A 20,774-nucleotide genomic window follows, 5' to 3' on the forward strand; every position below is an offset into this window, starting at 1 on the left:
GGTCTTTTCTTAAACACAGCCAGCAAAAACACAAACAGAAAACAAATCAGTACTGTGACTCAATGACAGCAACCAGCTGCATCAAACAGCAGCGCTTGCTTCTAAGGGTCTTTTATTTACATAGGCGTTCAGGAGACTCACACTTTGCCAAATGTGCCTAGACCTCAGGAACTCCTCCTAGCCTGGTCAACCTGAGGCACACTGCCACTGCACTCTGTAGGTAAGGCCTTCCGAGGGCATGGGGTCCCTCACTCAGCACCTCCCTCAGATCTAGAGTCAAGGCACTCCTGGGTAGAGCCTAGATCCTCTCCAAAGACCAGGATGGGCAGCAGCTAGAAGTGGAAACGCTCCCAGCTGAGGTGTCCTGGCAGCTGCTATGAGAAGTCCGGTGGGGGACAGGCAAGGCTGGCCAGCCTTCGGAGAAGAACTTCCTGCCTCTGGGCCGAGCTTTCTTCGAAGCAGCAGGAAGCAGGGTGAGCAGGGGACACAGGGTCAGTCTGGTTCCCTGCAAGGCTGGGAGTTCCCACTTGGGCCAAATGAAACAATCGGTCCTCAATCTTTTCAGGAGGATGGGCTGGCTCGAGGCATTTGACTTTGGAGTAGCTGTGCCTTGACTGTGCCAGGCTGTTCAAGGCACAGAGGCCACACAGAGAAACAAGCCAATAGCTCGTCTCTGGCTCAGCACCCTTCAGGAAGTGGTGCTGCTGCCCTGAGGGATTGGGAGGCCATGCATGGGGGACCTTCCAGGGAGGTTGGCTTGGCAGGGACTTGACAGTCTCTGGTTGCACAAGAAGAAGCTGAAGACAACAGTGTTTTCAGGGAACTGAAGAGCTGGTCCATTTGGTGAAGTCCCACTGAGTGCAGCCTGGGTTGTCTAGTGTCCTCATCTCACTGCCTGGGATGGGGACACAGGCCAGTCACAACTCCCACTCATGGCATACCAGCAGGGCCTGAACGAGTGAAAGAACAAATGAGGAGCTATAGAACCTCAGGCAAGAGGACACCCTCCCAGCTACGCCCCCCGCCCCCCGCCATGCTCAGACACCCAGGAAAAATAACAGGACAATTCTGGTAGGGTCCAGCTTCCACCAGTGCTACCCAAGACAGACAGACTGTCCGAAACCCCAAGGGCAGCCTGGCCATCTCTGCTACTAGATTCACAAGACCCACCAGGAGGGTGTCCCCAGCTTTACCTTGTCTTTGCCTTGGGTCCACCGCATGACAACAGGATCTTCCCCAACCACCCAGGGCAAATGTCCTACTGAGCAGTAGGGGCCCAGCTGGAGCCAGGACCTCTTGTTAGGACACTAGTTTTTTCAGAGGTGCTTTGGGGCCAACCTCACTACCGTGACCTTCCTCAGGCTTCTGAGGTCAGCTGCCAGCCTCACCTGGTTGCCTGGGACCAGAGCTTCATCACACATAATCCAGAATCTCTGTCTCCATCTCATTTTCACTCCCATCTGAGGGCTTGAAATCCTCTTCCTCCTCCTCCTCCTCCTCCTCTTCTTCTTCCTCTCCAGACTCAAACATCAGCTGCTCTTTCCCACGGTCAGCCTTACCTGTGTTGGAGAAGAGAGCTACATGAAGGAAAGAAGGCTGTGTCCCAGGGCAGGCTTCCTAGGTGCTCCTGCAGGCCACCGACTATGACAGGTAGTTGGCTCAAGCTATGAAGAAGCTACTAAGGAGAGCACGAGGGTGGGGTGAAGCTAAGAAGCATGTTTGAAGCTAGTTTGGGGGGAGAGCCATGAGCAGCTGGGGCCCGAGGTACCTTGAGAGGGCACACACCAGTGTTCCCAGGAAAGGTTCACAGCCTTGACTGGACTCCCAAGAGGCTGAGCCCATATCCCAAACATAGCGAGGAAGCCCTTCTACTCAGATGGCCCCTGTCCGGCTTGGAAGGAGCCTTTGCAAGAGCTTTGCACTGCTCATTGGGTTCTTTTGTAGACCCCACCCCCACCCCCGAGCAAGCGCCTCACATTCCACCGCCCCAGTGACTAGCTCTGGCTTTGTTCTGAACAAGGAGCTGGGGAAGGCAGTGCAGGGCCATGGGTCACACAGCCCCATGGGAGGACATGTCCCGGCAGGCAGCACCCCTTCCCTCTTGTCTGCACACTGTCAGTGTCACACAGCTGAGTCTGAGCTCACAGGCCTCCCTTCCTCCGTGGATGGCATGAGGCTCTCTAGAGCTTCTGTTAGGAGCAGGTCTGAGGCCTCCCTGCACACGTGGCTCTCACCAGGCCTCTCGGAGCGGATGGTCTGCAGAATCATGAGCGACATGCTGTCCCTCAGGTGGTCTGTGGTCTTGGGGAGGCACCACCCATCTCTCTCTGTGCACACAGTCTCTGTCCCGTCGTTGCGGTGAACAATTTTCTGCAGCCTGTGGGCAGAGGAGGCTGTGTAGGCACACTCCGGGAGCTTACACAGAACCCAAGTGTGGCTCCTGGGATAGCGTTCCCGCACAGCTCTAGGGCAGGGGTTTCTAGGACCAGGATGCCAGTGGAGGGCTCTTCATGGCCTCTGAGAAGCAGGGCTCAGAGGGAGGCCTCAGAGGTGCTGGGTAATGAGGAGCTTCAGGCACAAATGGTCCCAGCTGGGCTCCTTAACTTTTGCTGTCTCTGGACAGCTACCCTGACACCCCACCACCCCAAAAACCCCCAAAACTGTATGAAGCTGGAGTAGAGCCAGACACACTCTTCTGTTAACAGTCAGCTCTCCCCAGGCTCCACCTGCTGCCTGGTTCCCTTCCGTGCTGACACCTGACCCTTGCTGTTTTCTAAACTTGGTTGAGAACAAATGGGCCAAAGGTGTCCAGGGTCAGGAACCACGTCAATAAAGGGCACTCTCGGGCAAAGACTCCAGCAGGAGTGATTGCTACTAGCAAGCAGGGCTGCTTTCTACAGGGCACACTGCAGCCTGTGGTTGCTGCCAAGGGCCTTACAGCCCATGTACAGCAGGACCCAGGGCAGCACCCAACTTCCAATGGCCAAGTCTCCCTTAAGATCTCAGCGCAGAAGAGCTGCAGAGAACACTGGTCCCGAGCGAGCTCTAGTCTAAAGTTCCATGGCCACCAGTGGCATAAGACCAGTCACACGTACTCCTCCACATTCAAATCACACAGCTGGTAGAACATCTGTCGATAGGGCGGCAGAGCCCCTTCCCGGAAGATGTAGACCGAATCCTGCAAAAATGAGGAAAGAGGATGGGTTGGTTACACAGTACCCCAGGCCGAGCAAAGCTGGGGACACCCATGCTGTGGTTTTCATGGAAGCCTAAGGAGTTGGCTTGTCCCCAGGCCCAAGGTGGCCAGCAGATGTGGAGAAAGGAGGCTCTCACTCCCCAGGAGGTTCTGGGAGGGTGGAGGCACTCGGGCTCTCCTCAGACCCCTGGGAAGTCTGCCAGTTTACAGTATGGGCCGCCACCAGCCCGCACAGGGCTCTTTTGCCTTCTGCACTTTCAAAAAGGAGCTGGTCTGTTCCTCACGAGCCGTTTCTAGTCAGGCACTCTGTGTAGCTCTGCATGCTCCCTTGACTGCTTTTTGGGAAGAACAGCAGCGTTTGATGAGTACCATTTTCTCTCTTTCCATTTGGAGTACAGCCTTAAAAGTCCAGGACAAGGCCCAAGGCACTGGAGGCCAAGGCACGCGGCACTAGGGGACAGCTGTCTGCCTTACGGCACCTGTCTCTGCTGAACTTAAATCTCCTGTCACAGCTTCTCAAGCAGGGACTCCCTGGTAGAGAACAGACTAGCTCGGTCTCTCCCTGGACTGTGGAGAGATCACGCCAAGTGTGGGAATGTGCCAACCCCTGCGGGGTGACGCTGGAGGTCTGGCTGCATTCTGTCATGCGTGGCCTCCCACAGCTGAGCCCCACATGCCAGAGCTCATGCCTGGCTGTGCTCGTGTCTAGAGCTGACTCTCGTCATCTCAGCAGCAGTTAGAGGCCCACCAGGGGCAGCCACACACATCTGCTGCTGTCGCCATATCCCTCTTCAGGACTTGTCAGCACCTCTCTTCCCAGATGGTCCTAATTCCCCATGGCTTTGGGCAGATGGCACCCCAAATTCTCACTTTGTTTCTGGAGAGGTCTAATGTGTGAGTAATGCACAGGCACTGGGTAGGCAGAGAGTTTAGTGAGTCAAAAACCCTTCTGAGGATCACTTAGAAGTGCCCAGCCCTACAATGACACTTTATGCCCACAGTTGACCTTGCAATGGAGGTGAGGGCACTCACCTTGAGCTTGTACTTATTGTAGGTCAATTTCCTCGGGCCTTCAGTTCCTGATGGGCCCAGGCCCTGCTTCAGGTCATGCATGGTGACAGGCTGGTTGGCTGTATAGGAGCAAGGCAGTGCTTTGGTACAGTGGGAGCGGGCATCACCCTGCCTGTAAGGAACGGCCAGCAGACCCCCCACTGTGTTGTCCAAATGTCCACCTCCCTCTATGTCCTGATGCAGACAATCCATCCACTTACATGTCTTCTTGACGGTGATGGGGAGGCTGTAGTTGTACGTGCTGCGCTTTGCTTTGACCGGCATGTCCCTGGAACCATAACCTATATGCGAGGGCGTGTGTCAGGAGGGGAGTAAGTACCAAACCCCTCTGGGCACCAGCCAGGAATTCATGTTAAGGTGGCCAGCTCCACCTGCCACCTACAGGAGGAATGGACTGCAGCACATCCAGCAGTTCTCACACGCTGGCATCCTTGTGTGGTTCCCCTGGCATCCAGGCTTAAAAATGTAAGTAGGCCTGTGTCACAGTCCTTGCTTATAAACCAGAGGGCACAGCACAGCCGGCAGAGAGCTGGCTCTTCCATTCCAAGCTCCTTTATGTTGTTCCATAGACTCTCAGGGGGTGAGGGTAGGGGGGTACAAAAGCTTAAAGAGACTGTTTGTTTGCTTTGTTTTTGAGATGGCTCTCACTATGTAGCCTTAATTGCCCTGGAGTTCACTACAAAGGCTATGGTCTCCCGTGCATGGTAGCGCACGCCTTTAATCCCAGCACTGAAGGAGGCAGAGGCAGGTGGATCTCTGTGAGTTCAAGGCCAGCCTGGTCTACAAAGCAAGTCTAGGACACACAGGGAAACCCTGTTTCGAAAAACAAACAAACAAAAGACTATGCTGGCCTTGAACTCACAGAGATCTACCTGTTTCTGCCTTGTGAATGTTGAGACTAAAGCTGTGTGCTACCATGCCCTGCTGGGAATAGACTCTTTAAAAAAAAAAAAGAAAGAAGAGGCGGGCGTGGTGGCACACGCCTTTAATCCCAGCACTTGGGAGGCAGAGGCAGGTGGATCTACAAAGTGAGTTCAGGACTGCCAAGGCTACACAGAGAAACCCTGCCTCGAAAAACAAAACAAAACAAAAACAAAAACGAAAGAAAGAAAGAAAAAAAAATATAAAATTAAAATTTAAGTGTGTGTCAGTATGTACATGCACATGACTATGGAGAGTAGAGGCACTGTGTTCTCTGCACTGCGCTGCCTGACATGGGTGGTGAGAACTAAGCCAGGGCCCTCTGCAGGCATATGTGCTGCTGAGCCATCCCTATTCGCCCCGAACAGAAGACAGGGCTAGAGGTAGTGGCTGCAGAGGTGCCTGTGCAAACACGAGGATTCTCATTAGGGTCCCAGCGTCTCCACAGCAAACTACTGACCCAAGCTCTGGGTTGTGCGTGTGTGTGCATGTGACTTAAGACAGTATTGCTGGGGCTTGCTGGCTTCGTGCTGAGAAAACATGAGCCCCAGGTTTATGAAGACATTCTGTCTCAAAGAACTAGGTGAAAAGTGACACAGGGCACCTGACCCTTGTTTCTGGCTTCCAAGTATGTGCACAGGAGTGCTCACCTGCATACACATGTGCTTATACTCAAATACACTGATACATAAAATAAAATAAAAAAAATTACTGTGAGTTCAAGGCCAGCCTGGTCTACAATGAGAGTCCAGGACAGCCAGGGCTAAAGAGAAAAACCCTGTCTTGAAAAACAAAAACAAAAACAAAAAAGAAAAGAAAAGAAACTTATTTTTACCGTATTTCATTCCACAACGGATTCGGAAGTCAAGAACTTGATAAATCTTGGCATCTGGGTGTTTTCGAGGGTCATAGCCAAATCGAATCCACAGGCTTCTCCATGGGCCTGTTATCTGGAGACCAAAAATGTATTGAGTGAGGTGGAGCCGAGGGTCCTCTAGCACATGGGTGGGAGCAAGCCCTACAGTGAGGCAGCGCACCCCTGAGCTGAGAGCACGGCTTTAGACCCCCACCCTGTGACAAGGCTCTATGAGGATAAAGTGAGCTCAGGAGTTTCTACCATTCCTCCTGGTGCCCCAGGTGCAATGACACAGCTGTCCTAGTGCACTGATTCCTGCCCTTGAGCAGCACCCACAGCTGGACTGCAAAGTCATGTTAATGACAGGAGGCGGCTTTCCAGGCTGGAGTCCAGCAGTGACTGTGCATCATCAACCTTTGAGGCCATGCTATGCTGCTCTCTTGGCAGGCAGGACTGCCTTTCTTCCGAACTTTTAGGAACCTCTGTATCCCCCGCCCCCGTCTCTATCCTCTCCTGGGAGGAATCCAGGGTGGACTTCTTCCACTAAGCCCCACTCAGCGTGGGGAGTTGAGAGGTGCCGTCACTAAGGGGCCTGGGCCTCAGGTAGCACTGCCACTCACTGGCTGCAGAACCAAGACATGGTAGTCAACTCTCTGAACTCAGCTTCTCCTCAGAGATAAAAAGGGACTCCACGGTTACCTCCAGGAGGCGCAAAGGCAGTGGTATGCAGCCTCGCCCAGTGCCAGGCCCTCAGGGATTTCTCACCACCACATCACTATGCACAGAACGCTTCCTATGAATCAGGCAATGCTCCTTCTTACAGCCACCCACTCACAGCCACTAACATTATCACAAGGTTGTGGTGGGCCTGGGGGCTTTGAAATATTTCTATTTGTTTCTTTTGTATGTGCACGTGTATAGGTCTCTGTGTGTACATACAGAGGTGTGTGTGTGCATGCATGTGCATGTGCATGCATCACAGCAGAGGCTGTGGCTGGTTGTCTCTATCACTCATCACTTTATTTTTTAAGATACCATTCGCCAGGACCTGCCCAACTACACCCACTCAGTGTTGGGGTTACAGGAGCATGCTACCGTGGGTGCTGGAGATCCTCCAGCCTATGCAGCAAGCCCTGCGCCCACTGAGCCATCTCCCCCACTCTGTAACTAGTTGTCTCAGGATGCCAGGTGACAGGGATGCTAGGAGGCATGCCTGCCTTCTGTTGCCATGGCTCTAACATGCCACATCGGGGATTAAGGACCACAGTGGTGGGAACCAAGGTGAGAGTGAGAGCAGCTGCCACTTACCATGTAATAAGCCATATAGGGAAGCAGGATCTTAAGCTTGTCGGGGTGGACGCTGACGTTGGACTTGACAGCATTTCGTGACCAGATGGGCCGGACGTCAAAGAGCTGGGGAAAGTCCAGCAGAGTCTGATGAACACTGACAGCAACTGGTCTTCTCACACCAGCTGCCCCTGTGCTTCTAAGCCCCAGGGGTGGAGTGCAGGGACACAGAAAGCCTTCAGGACCTGCCACACCTGCCAGCCACTCATAACCCCTAACCCTCAGAGGCATGCACTATACATCTTGGACGTGCAAGTGCAACTCTGCAGTGTGGGGGGTCCCTGCCCTTACACGGTTCACAGTGCAAGAAGGCAGGTGCTGGGGATGGGACCTGAAGAAAGTGAAGAGGGCAGCCTAGTCCTGGGGAGGGCTGTACAAGCCACGGTGGCTGGAGGATGAGGGGCTAGGGCAGAGAAGCCCTGCGAGGCAGGACAGAGATGAGCCACAGAGGAAGCCTCTGGTGACTACTGAGATTCGGCAAGGGCTGTAGTCTCTAAAGGACCCCGTCCTTCAACAGTGTGTGACTTCAGTTTCAACACAGAAGCCTCACTGAGAATCCGCTGTTTAAATCTGTGGGCCCAGCAGAGACCCAGGCGCCACCACCACACAGCACCGGAAGCCAGAGGGAGTGCAGTGCCCTGTGACATGCCTCCATCTCTGCCCAGAGTGAAGGTACCACAGCCAGAGTCCACGGGTTAGTTATAATAGCTCTGTACAAGCTGCTAGACTAGTGACACCCCAGAATGACCCATCTCTAGCACCCCAAAGGGACTTCAAAACCTTCAGGGAACATTTTCAACTTTGGAGACCCAGGACTTCTGAGGTCTGAGCACCCAGCTGTGCACATTCCAGATAGCACGTGACCCAGCACAGGGTCTCCCAATTCTCTTTTGACTTTCTGGCCTGTTACTAGCACTGCCCCTGCTCCCGAGGTTATGGGCCACGCCACCAAGCCCAGCATCTCACACAGCTCCTAGATATAAATAACAGCTAGGGGTAAAACCTCCTCTGTGCTAACCAGCCAGTGAGCAGCACAGGTGGCCCAGCACTTGAGACTCACCTTCCTCAGCTCTTCCTCCACCTTCTGATCTATAGGGTTGGTGCAGGCCTTCTTCCATGTCTGCACTGCAGCCTCCAGAGGCTGTTCAGGTACCCCAGCATCCTCAAAGTTGACAAAGATGGCATTGTGGGGGCGCCGGGCTCTACTCAGTCCAATCAGGTTCTCACCCGAGATGGAGGGATTGTGATAGCCTTCCCTGTGGACAGACAGAAGCTTACATTACCATCCCAGGCCCAGGCCTGCCTCAGCTGTAGACCATCGCTGTGTGCCTTTCTCTGGATTAGGTGGAGTGAGGGCCCCAGCACTGCCTGCTGGAGAAGCACTGCCCTCAGGCTGTCATCATGGGTGAGGAGGGACCGTACCTTCCTGCAGTGGCTCAGGGAAACAGTGGCCTTCAAGGAGGGGCAAGACACCAAAGTCCCAGAGGCTGGGGTATGGGAAAGGGCACCATCAAAAGGTTGGCAGCCTCCCAACTGCAATTTCATCCAGCCCCACGTAACACCAATGTGTAGCACAAAGCCACACATTATCCACATGCCTATCAGCCACACCATGCGGACAGTGCTGTAGACTCTGAGGAAGTAACCGAGGCCACCAAGATTAGGAAATGTGCCCAAATACCATCTGCTACAGGAGTCGTAGCCCTAAGAAGCCTGGCTGCAGCCACGCCTGACCTTCAGAAGCACGTGGACAACACAGGTGAATGAAAAGGATGCAGCCAGGTGGTATCACCAAAGCCCAGAGGCTAAGCACAGTTCTACCTGTCCACACCCACAGTGTCCAACACAAGAGGGACCCAGACGAACTGTGCCCTGTGTGGTGGTGATGTGTCCTGACCTCTGCCCTGGAACAGACCACTTTGTATGTGTGCATGAGAAGGGTGACAAGTGTTTTATGAATCTATACTTTCTCCAGTTTGCTATGAACCCTAAGAAACAGCATTGAAACACATAAACTCTGCACATGTATCAGCACAGAACATGCCCAGGTGGATGGTTCCAGAAGCACACGCAGCGGATTACCTAACTCTTCAAGTGCAGTCATCATCAAGAACCCCTGTGTATATCCTCAGCTTCAGCAGCTGCTGCCTCCACACTAGCCCCACCACACAGCCCTTCAAAGTCCATTTTACTGTACGTCCAGGATGTCACGCTCCCGTTTGCAGTTATCATCTTTTCATTTGTTTCCATACCTTTTGAATATATTTATTTGTTTAATTTATGTGCATGTGTCTGCATGTTTATGCAACATGTGTATGGGTTTTGTGGGGTCAGAAGTTGTGAGTCATCTGATGTGGGTGCTGGGAACCAAACTCTGGTCCTCTGGAAGAACTAACCACAGTGCTCCTAACCACTGAGCCATCTCTCTAGCCCCTTTACCCTAAAACAAAACAAATCAACAACAAACAAAACACGCATCTGCTGCTCTGCCCCCAGGCTGGTCTACAGTTCCTAGACTCAAGCCATTCTCCTCAACGTCATCCAGTTTGCACTTTACCCTACTTTTCTACATGAGTACATATCAATCGCAAACTTAAAAAAACAAAGTCAGATGGTTTTCACATAGACAAGCAGAATATGCCACATGAGGTCAAGCCTGCGTTTTTTCCAAATGTGCCTTTCAGGAACCATCCCAGGTAGGCCCACCACTATCCTGCTTTAAAGACCTTCTCCCTGCGCCCCCAACACCCTCAAGAAGAAAAGGAGGTGGCTGACCTTCACTTCAGAGAGGAGCACAGGGGAGGGCTGCCTCTGCTGCCCATCCGCTGCCTCTGCTGCCCATCTGCTGCCTCTGCCAACTCTACTGACCTCAGTGATTCTAAGTCTGTGGAGAACTGCTGGCAGGAGCAGACGGGGCTCCACACCCTGCCGGCCTCCCCTCTGCAACCCCAGCATATAGGACACTCAAGCCCCAGGTAGACACCCAGGCTCTCCCTCCCCAGGAAGGCCAGTCATGCCCCAAAATCAACAGTGCCTGGGAAGAAAGGCAGGTTCTTTCCACGTGCTGGGAATCTGCCCGGTCACATAAGGAAGAAAAAAGGGTCATACCTATGAGCCAAAGGCAGCTGGCCCCAACCGTGACCTACTCCAGAGGCCGGGACCAGCTGCCTGCCAGCCCTGTGTGCACAGTGTCCTACTTTCCTTGTGTGTTGTTCTTCCTACTACAGGTGTAAATATCTTTGTGAGATGATAAAAACCCATCAGAAATATGTAACTTTGAAAAAGCAATGAAACAGCCAGGCATAGTGGTATACACCTTTAATCCCAGCACTTGGGAGGCAGAGGCAGGCAGCCTCTGTGAGTTCAAAGCCAGCCTGGTCTACATAGTGAGTTCCAGGACAGTCAGAGCTATATAGTGTGACCCTGTCTCAAAAAACAAAACAAAAGAAAAAGCAGTGTTGCAAGGTAGACGAAGGCCTTATTGTCAAGCCTGATGACCTTAGTTCAAGGCCCAGGACACACATGCTGGAAGGAGAGAACGCACTCCTACAGGTCGTCCGCTGACTTCAATACATGCACCATCTCACATGCATGCCCAGAAGTTTACCCGTGCATTCTCGTGTACGTACACTCACACACACACACACACACACACACTACACACTACACACAAAATAGATAAATAAATATAATGGGAAAAAATGTAAGAAAACAGCAAGCACACCTAGCACAGGTTTAGCGCTCTTATGCCAGGCACTGCAGGAGCTGTCCTTCTCCTGCCAGGGGCTTTGGCGAGAAGGCAGTGGCATTTAGTCTTTTTCGGTTGTATCTTTTTCTTAACAAGTACAACTTACTCTCATAATGAGAAAAAATGGTCGAGGACTGGATGGGAAAGACTAAACAGCCCTGGATGACATCAACACAGAGCACCGTGTAAGCCCGTGTAAGGCAACTAGGTCTCTTTTTTTGTTTTTGTGTTTTTCCCCAGACAGGGTTTCTCTGTGTGGCCCTGCTGTCCTGGAACTCATTCTGTAGACCAGACTGGCCTCGAACTCGGAGATCCATTTGCTTCTGCCTCCTGAGTACTGACTGGGATTAAATGTGTGCACCACCACTGCCTGGCTTCTTTTTTTTAAGTCAGATCAGGGTGGACAAAAAACCTGTGACCCTCAACTTGTGAATGTTGGGATTACTAGTGTATAAATCTATAATCCCAGCAGTTTTACTTATTTATTTGAGGCAAATTTTTTGTTGCCCAGGCTGGCCCCAAGCTCTTGGGTTTAAGTGAATGTCCTGCCTCAGCTTTCTCGGTAATTGGAGTACAGGTATACTACTGTACCTCCAGTTCACAGGAGAGTTTTTATTTGTTTGTTTGTTTTTTTCCAAGATGGGGTTTCTCCGTGTAGTCCTGGTTGGCCTCGAACTCGCAGAGATCCAGCTGCCTCTGCCTCCCAAGTGCTGGGATTAATGGCGTGCACCACCACGCCCCATCACTGTAGTTTTCTGAAGCAGAGAACGCCAACACTTTTTGGAATGAGACCCAAGCTTGCTGTCACAGTCTGGAGATCCTAACCCAGGCTTTGGAGGTAGCAGCTCTCATGTTCTGTCTGCACTGGGCTTCAGACTTCTGGAATGCTACCTCTGAGCCCTTTCTTGCCCTGCTCTGCCATCAGTCATTTCTCCTACTTGCTCCTTAATGGTTTTCCCGAGCCCTCAGCCCACCCACACAGCGTCTTCAATGTGCCTGGTATGCTCACATTCTGTCCCGCTTCCCAGTCTCCCTGCAGTGTAGTCTGCTAACACCAAGCTCCAAGCCTGGGTCTCCACAGGACTCTCTCAGGACTTGACATGGGTTCTGTCCTACCCCCACCCAAAATGGCCATCCTGGGCACAGCTTAGGACCATCCCAGGCTTCTGCTCCCCCTCACGGTACCATTTGTTTCTATGCCACTGTATCTGTTTCAGCACCTGCCCTTTTCACAGGGCACAGAACCCACCATGTCCCACGTCAGCACTCAATCTTCTGAAGGTCGCTCACAGCCAGCCAGTCTCTCCTTAAGGAGACTAGAGACCAACCGCAGGCTGGCTTTCAACCTCCGGCTTATCTGTGTGTGACCTGCTTCCCAAGGCTCCCTCTACTGAGCTCCAGCTATTGGCAGCACTTGGCTCATGCCAGGCCGAGGGTTACAACAGAGAACAAAGGCAGCCAGACCACTGCTTCTGTGGAGGATACAACACAAAGAGAAAGGCTGTCTTCCCGTGCTTCATTTTTAAAAAAGGTTTATTTATTTAGCCAGACTTAGAGGGGCATGCTTGTAATCCCAGCACTTGGGGAGAAGCAAGCGATCTCTGTGAGTTCAAGGCCATCATGGTCTACAGATGATTCTAGGACAACCAAGGCTACACAGAGAAAGCCTGTCTCGGAAAACAATAACAAAAACAAACAAAAAGATTTATTGCTGGGCACTGGTGGCACACGCCTTTAATCCCAGCACTTGGGAAGCAGAGGCAGATGGATCTCTGTGAGTTTGAGACCAGCCTGGTCTACAAAGAGAGTTCAGGACAGCCAGGACTACAAGAGAAACCTTGTCTCAACAAACAAAACAAAGCTGGGCATGGTGGTGCACGCCTTTAATCCCAGCACTCAGGAGGCAGAGGCAGGGCATCACTGTGAGTTCGAGGCCAGCCTGGTCTACAAAGCGAGTCCAGGACAGCCAAGACTAACACAGAGAGACCCTGTCCCGAAAAAACAAACAAAAAACCAATAACAACTATAAAAAACAAAACAAACTTGGGAGGCAGAGGGAAGCGGATCACTGTGAGTTCAAGGCCAGCCTGGTTTACAAAGCAAGGCCAGGACAGCTAAGGCTACACAGAAAACCCTCTCTCAAAAAACAAAAAAAGAGGTCTGCCGTCCCCAGGGCCAACGTGGTGTTCATGGACTGCTCTGGCCGGTGGATCGTGGTGAGGGACAGAGTTAGGGACAATGTTCTTCACCTGGCCCAGGGCCACGGGGTGGACCTGGAAGGGGCCTGTGAAGTGTCCCTGGTGTGTTCCACCTGCCATGTGTATGTGAGTGAGGCCCACCTGGATCTCCTGCCTCCTCCCGAGGAGAGGAGGATGACATGTTGGACATGGCCCCACTACTCCAGGAGAACTCGAGACTGGGCTGCCAGATTGTGCTGACCCCTGAACTGGAAGGAGTTGAGTTCACTCTTCCTAAGATCACCAGGAACGTCTACCTGGATGGCCACATACCCAAACCTCACTGACCTGAGGCTACTGGACTGACCAGGGCCTCAGAACTGAAAAGAAAAGCTATGCTTCCGGCCCCAGAGCACAGACTGACCCGGAAAGCACAATGTGAGACCAGAGCTGCCACTGGACACCACCAGTGTCTGGGCCCTGAGGGGGATGGGATGCGTCTCCATCTTGAGCGTGTTGGTTCACCAGGGAGACTGGAACTATAAATTAAGGATGGACTCAGCCGGGCATGGTGGTGCATGCCTGTAATCCCAGTACTCGGGAGGCAGAGGCAGGCAGATCGCTGTGAGTTCGAGGCCAGCGGGGTCTTCAAAGTGAGTCCAGGACAGCCAAGGCTAACATAGAGAGACCTTGTTTCGAAAAACAAAAACAAAAACAAAACAAAAAAAAATTAAGGATGGACTCAAACCAGAGCTGCAATAAAAAGCCACACACAGCCGGGCATGGTGGCGCACGCCTTTAATCCTAGCACTCTGGAGGCAGGCGGATCGCTGTGAGTTCGAGGCCAGCCTGGTCTACAAAGTGAGTCCAGGATTGCCAAGGCTACACAGAGAAACCCTGTCTTGAAAAACCAAAAAAAAAAAAAAAAAAAAAAAAAAAAAAAAAAAAAAAAAGCCATACACACACACAAAGAAAAACAAAACAAAACACAAAAACAATAAAAAAGATTTATGTATATAAGTGCTCTATCTGCATGTACCCTGCAGGCCAGAAGAGGGCATCAGATCCCAGCACAGATGTTTGTAAGCCACCATATGGTTGCCGGGAATAGAACTCTGGACCTCTGGAAGAACACACGCTCTTAACCACTGAGTCATCTCTCCAGCTCTTCTGTATGTAATTTTAAAAAGGTACTACTAGACACAGTGATTCAAGCCTATGATCCTAGTGCTTGGAAGGCTAAGGTAAGACCAGATTTGGTGCATGTCTAAAGCCAGCCTAAATGATGCAATAAGCTCTGGGCTAGCCTGGGCTTCAGAGACAGACCTTTTCTTTAGACATCACTAGCATAAAAGAACAGTGTAAGACTGAGAAGAAAGCAGCCTAGGAACTGGGCCAGGCAGGCTCAGAGTGTCCCGTGTGGCCTGTAAACCCCAAGACTCATCATCTCCCTCCTTTGTGAAATGCGGTCGACAGGGCCCTGGCAAACTGCCAAGACCAAACGAAGACTCAGCACTTCCCCATAGTTGGTGACTGTTATTAATCTCATATTGTGAATGCTTAAATTAATCTCTTCCACATGAGTCAGTCCTGGCTCTTACACAAAGGGCCTCTTCTTCCTCTGTGTCAGTGTGCGGCTGCCTCCAGAACACCCACATCTGACAATGCCGAGGACCTGCCTTTCCAGCAGCCACAGGGTCCCCACTGTCCAGACGGAAACTAAAGGACTCATCTCACTGGAGTTGCCTGTGGTCTTCTGCAGGACTTTCACAGGCCTCAGTGCAAGAGGTGCCCACCGCTGATTCTGAGACCCCCCAGCACCCATCCTCAGAACACAGAACACAGCCTCCTCATCAGTGAGAAAGACTTGGGACAGTCAGAGCCGAGGCACCGGCCGACTGGAAAGAGAGGACAGTCTAGACAGCTGCCTCCAGCTGTCTGAACAGACAAGAGCAGGCACGTGGGACAAACAAGCAGAGGGTCTGCAGGAAGATGACAGAAGGCTGAGTTACAGAGCCAGCTATGGACTGTGCTGGGACAGGAACCAGGAGGCCATCAGGTGGACAGAGGAGACAAAAAGACCTGGCTCAGGGTTGGATGCTCGCACATGATGTTTCACAAGTAATGTCATTATTGGTGACTGCAAGGTCCAAAGAAAAGCTGGTCAGTAATGACCAGGGGATCAAAACCAAAGAGACCATTTCTTATCAGGAGCCCTCAAGTGTGTTGGGAATGATGCCAATCTATGATCCAGGCCACTGCTTAGGACACTTGCCTTCTGACTTTAACCGATGCCTGAGCCCCAGGCCTTCTGTTGCACCAGGGTGGGGTGGGGGTGGGGCCGCCTACCGGTGCTGTGTCTCAGGGCGATAGAAATAGTCCACAGGGGTGTCGAGGCGGGAGAAGATGGGCGGGGGGATGTAGAGTGGCAGCTCCTGGTGGAAGAACTCCTCCTTCTCAGGCTTGTGCATGAGCACTCTGTCATACATGGACACGCGCTTGCCACCTGCTTCTGTGTGCACTGCCAAGTACTGGAAGTCAGACATTCCTGGAAAGAAGAGAACAGATGGAGACTCTCACTCAGGTCCCCACCCAAATCCTGCCATGAAGGCGCTGAATGAGCTGTGCAGCACCCTCTGACGGGTGTGTGAATTAGTGCAGTGAGAATGGCTTGGGGGAAGGGGGCATGCAACAGCAGGGTAAAGCCAGCAAGTTAATTCATAAGACATGTGTACCACTGTTTCCAATACAGTATGTTCACCAAGCTACAGGGGCTGCTGGTCTAGGGCCACACTGAGAGCAGGGTGCTGACTCAATTAGAGAAATACAACTGCGACACATTAGGAACCACTCTGCCTCTGGAAGGCCAATCCTCATGGTGAAGGCTCATCTACCAGGAGGTCTGCATCAGTGCCCAGCTGAAGGCATCCCAGGCCTAGGTCCCATTCTGTGTTCCTCTTGTTTTACGTTTGAAACATGAACTTCCTGTAGCCCAGGCTGGCCTCAAACTCCTCCCCCTCTCCCTTTTTCTCTTTGGATTTCTCTCTTCTCATTTAGTGTCTTCAGAGTCCTCCTTAGGCTATAAGCAGCAGGGTCTGAGGTGTGGGTCATTTGCCAAGCACCTCCCACAAGCTCTTTCGCAGACATCATCTCTGAATCTCCTCCAGGGTCTAGTGAGCTCCTGGCTCTGCAGCCCTCAGTGCACAGACAAGGAAACTGAGGCAAAGAGAAGCTAAGGCACCTGCCTAAAGAAACTGGTGAGTGGGGCAGTGGAAAGTGGGTGAACAGGAACAAATATAACCATATCCATGTATGAAAATGTTACCCTGAAACTCACTACTTTATACGCTAACTTAATTTTGATAGCAAACAGGGCTCAGCAGGCACAACTCCAAAGTGAGAGCTTTTGGCTCTGCCTCTCTGCTTCTGTTGTTCTGCTTCCTCCCGGATCCTGAATGAGGATCCTATGGCAGGCATCCAGTTCACAGAAGCATGAGGTACCATGGACCCCAAGTCGGCTGGGGAATCAGAGGGGTGAAACCAGCAGCAATCACGGCTGGATGGGGAGGCAGGCAGTGTCACAGAGTCTACGGCAGCTATAGACAAGGTTCCAAAACACTGGGGATCTGGCCAGGAGTTTGATCTGGCCCCACACAATGGATTATCTTAAAGTTGGAAAGCCTCTCACAGAACTCTAGATTCCTAGCTTCTCTTCTGAGTATAAAAGGCTGGGGCTGGAGATGGTTCAGGGGTTAAGAGCACCTCCTGATTTTTCAAGGACTCAAGTTTAGTTGCCACATCAGATGACTCACAACGGCTTGCGATTCCAGCTCCAGGGGCTTGGACAACCTCTTCAGACATTTACAGGCACTTACATGTGGCATATGCACACACAAAAACAGAAAATAAACTCATAAAAAGAGAGAAGGCCAGGCTAGAGAGATGGCTTAGAGGTTAAGAGCACTGTCTGCTCTTCCAGAGATCCTGAGTTCAATTCCCAGCAACCACTACACTATGATCTGATGCCCTCTTCTGGCCTGTAAGTGTATATGCAGACAGAGAACTATGTACATAATAATAAATAAGTCTTGAAAGAAAGAAAGAAAGAAAGAAAATAAATGCCTCCATAAGCTCAGTCTGTATGCAAGCCTGTTAACATTTTCTTAATTAGTGATTGATGGGGTAGGGCCCAGGCCATTGTGGGTGGTTCCAACCCTAGGCTATGGTCCTAGGTTCTATAAGAAAAGCAGACTGAGAAAGCTGTGAGAAGCAAGCCAGTAGGCAGCACCCCTCCACGGCCTCGGCATCAGCCTCCAGGTTCCTGCCCTGCTTGAGTTCCTGCCCTCACTGCTTTGGATGAAGTATTATATGGAACCGTGAGGGAAACAAACTCTTTTCTCTCCAAGTTGCTTTGGTCATGGTGCCTCATCACAGCAACAGTAACCCTAACTAGGACACTCTGTCTCAGTCTTAGGAAGAGACAGAGGGAGGGAGGGAGGGAGGGAGGGAGGGAGGGAGGGAGGGAGGATATGAACGAGTGAATGAACGAGAATAAAAGGTTACAAGGCAGTGTACCCACAATCCCTAGAGGACTGCTGACTAAAGAGGCTGCTTCCACAAAGGCAATGGCCCTGCCTCAGGCATGGGCATACCCTACCCCACTTTCCACGTGGCTCTACACCACAAGAGATGCCATAGTTACCCTGGAATTTGTAAATTGTGGAGATGGTGCCAAGGATTTCCAAGTCGAATGTGACCTGGGGTTGAGCTTGGTCTCCCAGGACTCCTCTCCGTCGCCTTGTTCGTCTCCTAACCCGGAGCAGCAGGCTGCTGGTGCTGAACCGGTTAGCACACACAGGGTGGCAGTATGGGTCCTTGGGCCGGAAGTAGAGCTCAAGCCTCTTGCTAGGGTCAGTGTAGATCTGCAGGGAGAAACGGTCAGCAGGCAAGCAGCCAGGAGAGCATTGTTTCTCTTCCACAGAGCCCAGCTGCCAGGACCCAGGAAGGCCCGGCCACGAGGCACAGGTCCTCCTTCCAGCTCTGCATTCCCACTGAACTCATTTTTTTTGTTGTTTTGTTGTTGTTGTTGTTTTTGAGACAAGATTTCTCTATGTAATATGCCTAGCTGCCCTGGACTCACTCTGTAGAGCAGGCTGGCCTTGAACTCACAGAGATCCACCTGCCTCTGCCTCCCGAGTGCTGGGATTAAAGGTGTGCACTACCATGACAAGCTTGAACTCATTTTTTTAATGAGTTCTCCAGGGGTAGTGGCTCACTCCTGTAATCCCAGCACTCAGGGAAGTAGAGGCAAGTGGATCTCTGTGAGTTCAAGGTTAGCCTGATCTACAAAACAAGTTCCAGGACTGCCAGGACTACACAGAGCAACCTGCCTCAAAAAAACAAAATCAAACAAACAAACAAACAAACAAATCAACCAAACAAAAAATGTATTCTTCTCTCACATATCAGATCCTGACTGCTTTTTCCCTCCCTCCACCTCCCATAGGTCCATGCATATGTTTCCCTTCAGGAAAGAGCAGGCCTTCCAGTGACACCAACTGAACATGGCATAACAGGATACAATAAGACTAAGTGGGCAGGCACAGTGGTGCATGCCTTTAACCCTAGCATTCAGGAGGCAGAGGCAGGCGGATCTCTGTGAGTTTGAGGCCAGCCTGGTGTACAAAGCAAATCCAGGAAAGCAAAGGCTACACAGAGAAACCCTGTCTTGAAAAACCAAAAAGAAAAAAAGAAAAAAAAAAAAGAAAGAAAGAAAGAAAAGAAAAGAAAGAAAAAGAAAGGCAGCCTGATTCTCCTCAGGCATCCCCTTCTTACAAAACATGTAACTCTGGCCAGGCGTGGTGATGCACGCCTTTAATCCCAGCACTTGGGAAGCACAGGCAGGCGGATCACTGTGAGTTCGAGGCCAGCCTGGTCTACAAAGCAAGTCCAGGACAGCCAAGGCTACACAGAGAAACCCTGTCTCAAAAACAAAAACAAAAACAAAAACCATGTAACTCTGACCTAATAGGGAAGAGATGAGTCCAGACATGGCCTGGCACACAGAAGTACTCCAGAAACCAAAGCAGAATGTATGAATCACAGAGCGTCAGCCCTATCAGGCATCCCTGGGGTAAGGGAGAGCAAGGCTTCTGTCAACGTGACACTGTGAATAATAGAAACTCTCCAGGCATGATCAGGCCTTTTCCACACTTACACAAAATGGAGCAGCAGCTCAGACTCTAGGTGGGCAGTATTCAAGTCCCTGCTGTACCTGTAGCGACTGTCTGGCCTAACCTTTCTTACCTGTCCCCTTATATGGAAATAAAAATAGTATCTCGTTCGCTAGGTTGTCATTAGGACGTTTGGGGGAGGGAGGGGCAGGTGTTTCAAGACAGGGTAAAAGTTCTTAATCTTTTCTCCCTTGCCTCAGTTTTCAACACAAAGCAATAAGGTCAGAGAAGTTCGCTACATTTAGCGCGGCTGCAGCCGCACTGTGGGGTCCTGGGACAGATGCTAAGAATGCTACTCACATTTGAGGACCGAAAGAAAACAATCCTTCGCTCGCAGCAGGTCCTAGAGCCAGCCTAAACTCTCTGTTGCCGTGGAAACCGCTCTCCCGCCCGGTGGTCCCGCCCATTAGGAAGACGTAGTTACTTTCTCCAGGACCCGGAGTTTCCCAGCTACTTACTCGAGAGACGCCTTCCTCGCCGCCTAGAGTCTGTAGCATCTTGGCCTCGTTACACACCACGCCTGGGTACTCCACGCACACCAGCCGCCGTTCCCGCCGCAGGTCCACAGGGATGGCGGCCTCTGGGCCAGCGTCCGGCTCCACCGCCGCCATGCCTACCAGTCCAGATTCGTCCCGTCCCGCTGCGGTCCGTTCCTCAAATGGCTCCTCACCTCAAAGGTTCCGCGAAGGAATCGTTCCGGTCCTTTTTTTTTTTTTTCCTTTCCCTTTACCGTACACGTCTCCCTAAATCTGTGAGACCTGAAGGCTTCCAGGAACCAGCGCGCCACGGCATCTGCTTATTTTGCGATACCACAGAGGCCTGGAGGATTTTTGTTTACAATGAAGAGGGTTGGACAAAGGGGCGAGACCCACCAGCCCACCCGACCGTGACAAGGCTTGACTCGACCGGGCCCTTCCGGAGATTGCCGTCCAATGAGAGCTCAAAACCGCGCCCGCCCGCCTTCCGGCCCGCCTCCCAGCAGTAAGCTAAGTTTTCGGCTGTCAAACAAAAACCAGCCTGCTGAGTCCTTTCAGCCTTGCTCCTGTGTGCATGTATTTAGGGCTGACCACTTGAGATTGGAATTTAAGGGTCTCAACAATGAAGAAGGCGAATTCTGCCTCAGTAGCCATTGATGAGTGGTAGCTCTTTATCTAGAGGAGATTTCCCCCATCCACGTTGGGATGCCCATGGTGGTGTTCAGGAGATCATATTGTTGAGATTTCAT

The 20,774-nt window shown here is 51.7% G+C and overlaps 1 protein-coding gene across 1 annotated transcript; it reads right to left on the reverse strand.

The window, feature by feature from the left end:
- Positions 1–50: 50 nt before the first annotated feature.
- GTF3C5 (general transcription factor IIIC subunit 5) lies at positions 51–20,476 on the reverse strand. The gene is made up of 12 exons (XM_084799874.1): positions 20,008–20,476; positions 18,019–18,238; positions 15,666–15,864; positions 8,452–8,647; positions 7,353–7,457; positions 6,024–6,138; positions 4,468–4,548; positions 4,229–4,326; positions 3,096–3,178; positions 2,235–2,377; positions 1,389–1,559; positions 51–950 (listed from the first exon to the last, which is right to left on the reverse strand). The coding sequence occupies exons 1-11, from the start codon at positions 20,158–20,160 to the stop codon at positions 1,414–1,416; spliced, it is 1,539 nt and encodes a 512-aa protein (XP_084656000.1). The 5' UTR covers positions 20,161–20,476; the 3' UTR covers positions 51–950; positions 1,389–1,413.
- Positions 20,477–20,774: the final 298 nt, after the last annotated feature.

Source organism: Acomys minous (assembly GCF_964271855.1).
Source record: "Acomys minous genome assembly, chromosome: 10".
NCBI lineage: Eukaryota > Metazoa > Chordata > Mammalia > Rodentia > Muridae > Acomys > Acomys minous.

What these genes read in the sequence shown, in the direction of transcription:
- GTF3C5 (XM_084799874.1), bottom strand. Translation starts at nt 20,160, where the DNA reads ATGGCGGCGGTGGAGCCGGACGCTGGCCCAGAGGCCGCCATCCCTGTG. An exon ending in TGGAGGAAGAGCTGAGGAAG is followed by an intron (nt 7,458 to 8,451) that starts GTGAGTCTCAAG and finishes GACTTTCCCCAG; the next exon opens with CTCTTTGACGTCCGGCCCAT. An exon ending in TGTGATTTGAATGTGGAGGA is followed by an intron (nt 2,378 to 3,095) that starts GTACGTGTGACT and finishes CTCTGCCCACAG; the next exon opens with GCTGCAGAAAATTGTTCACC.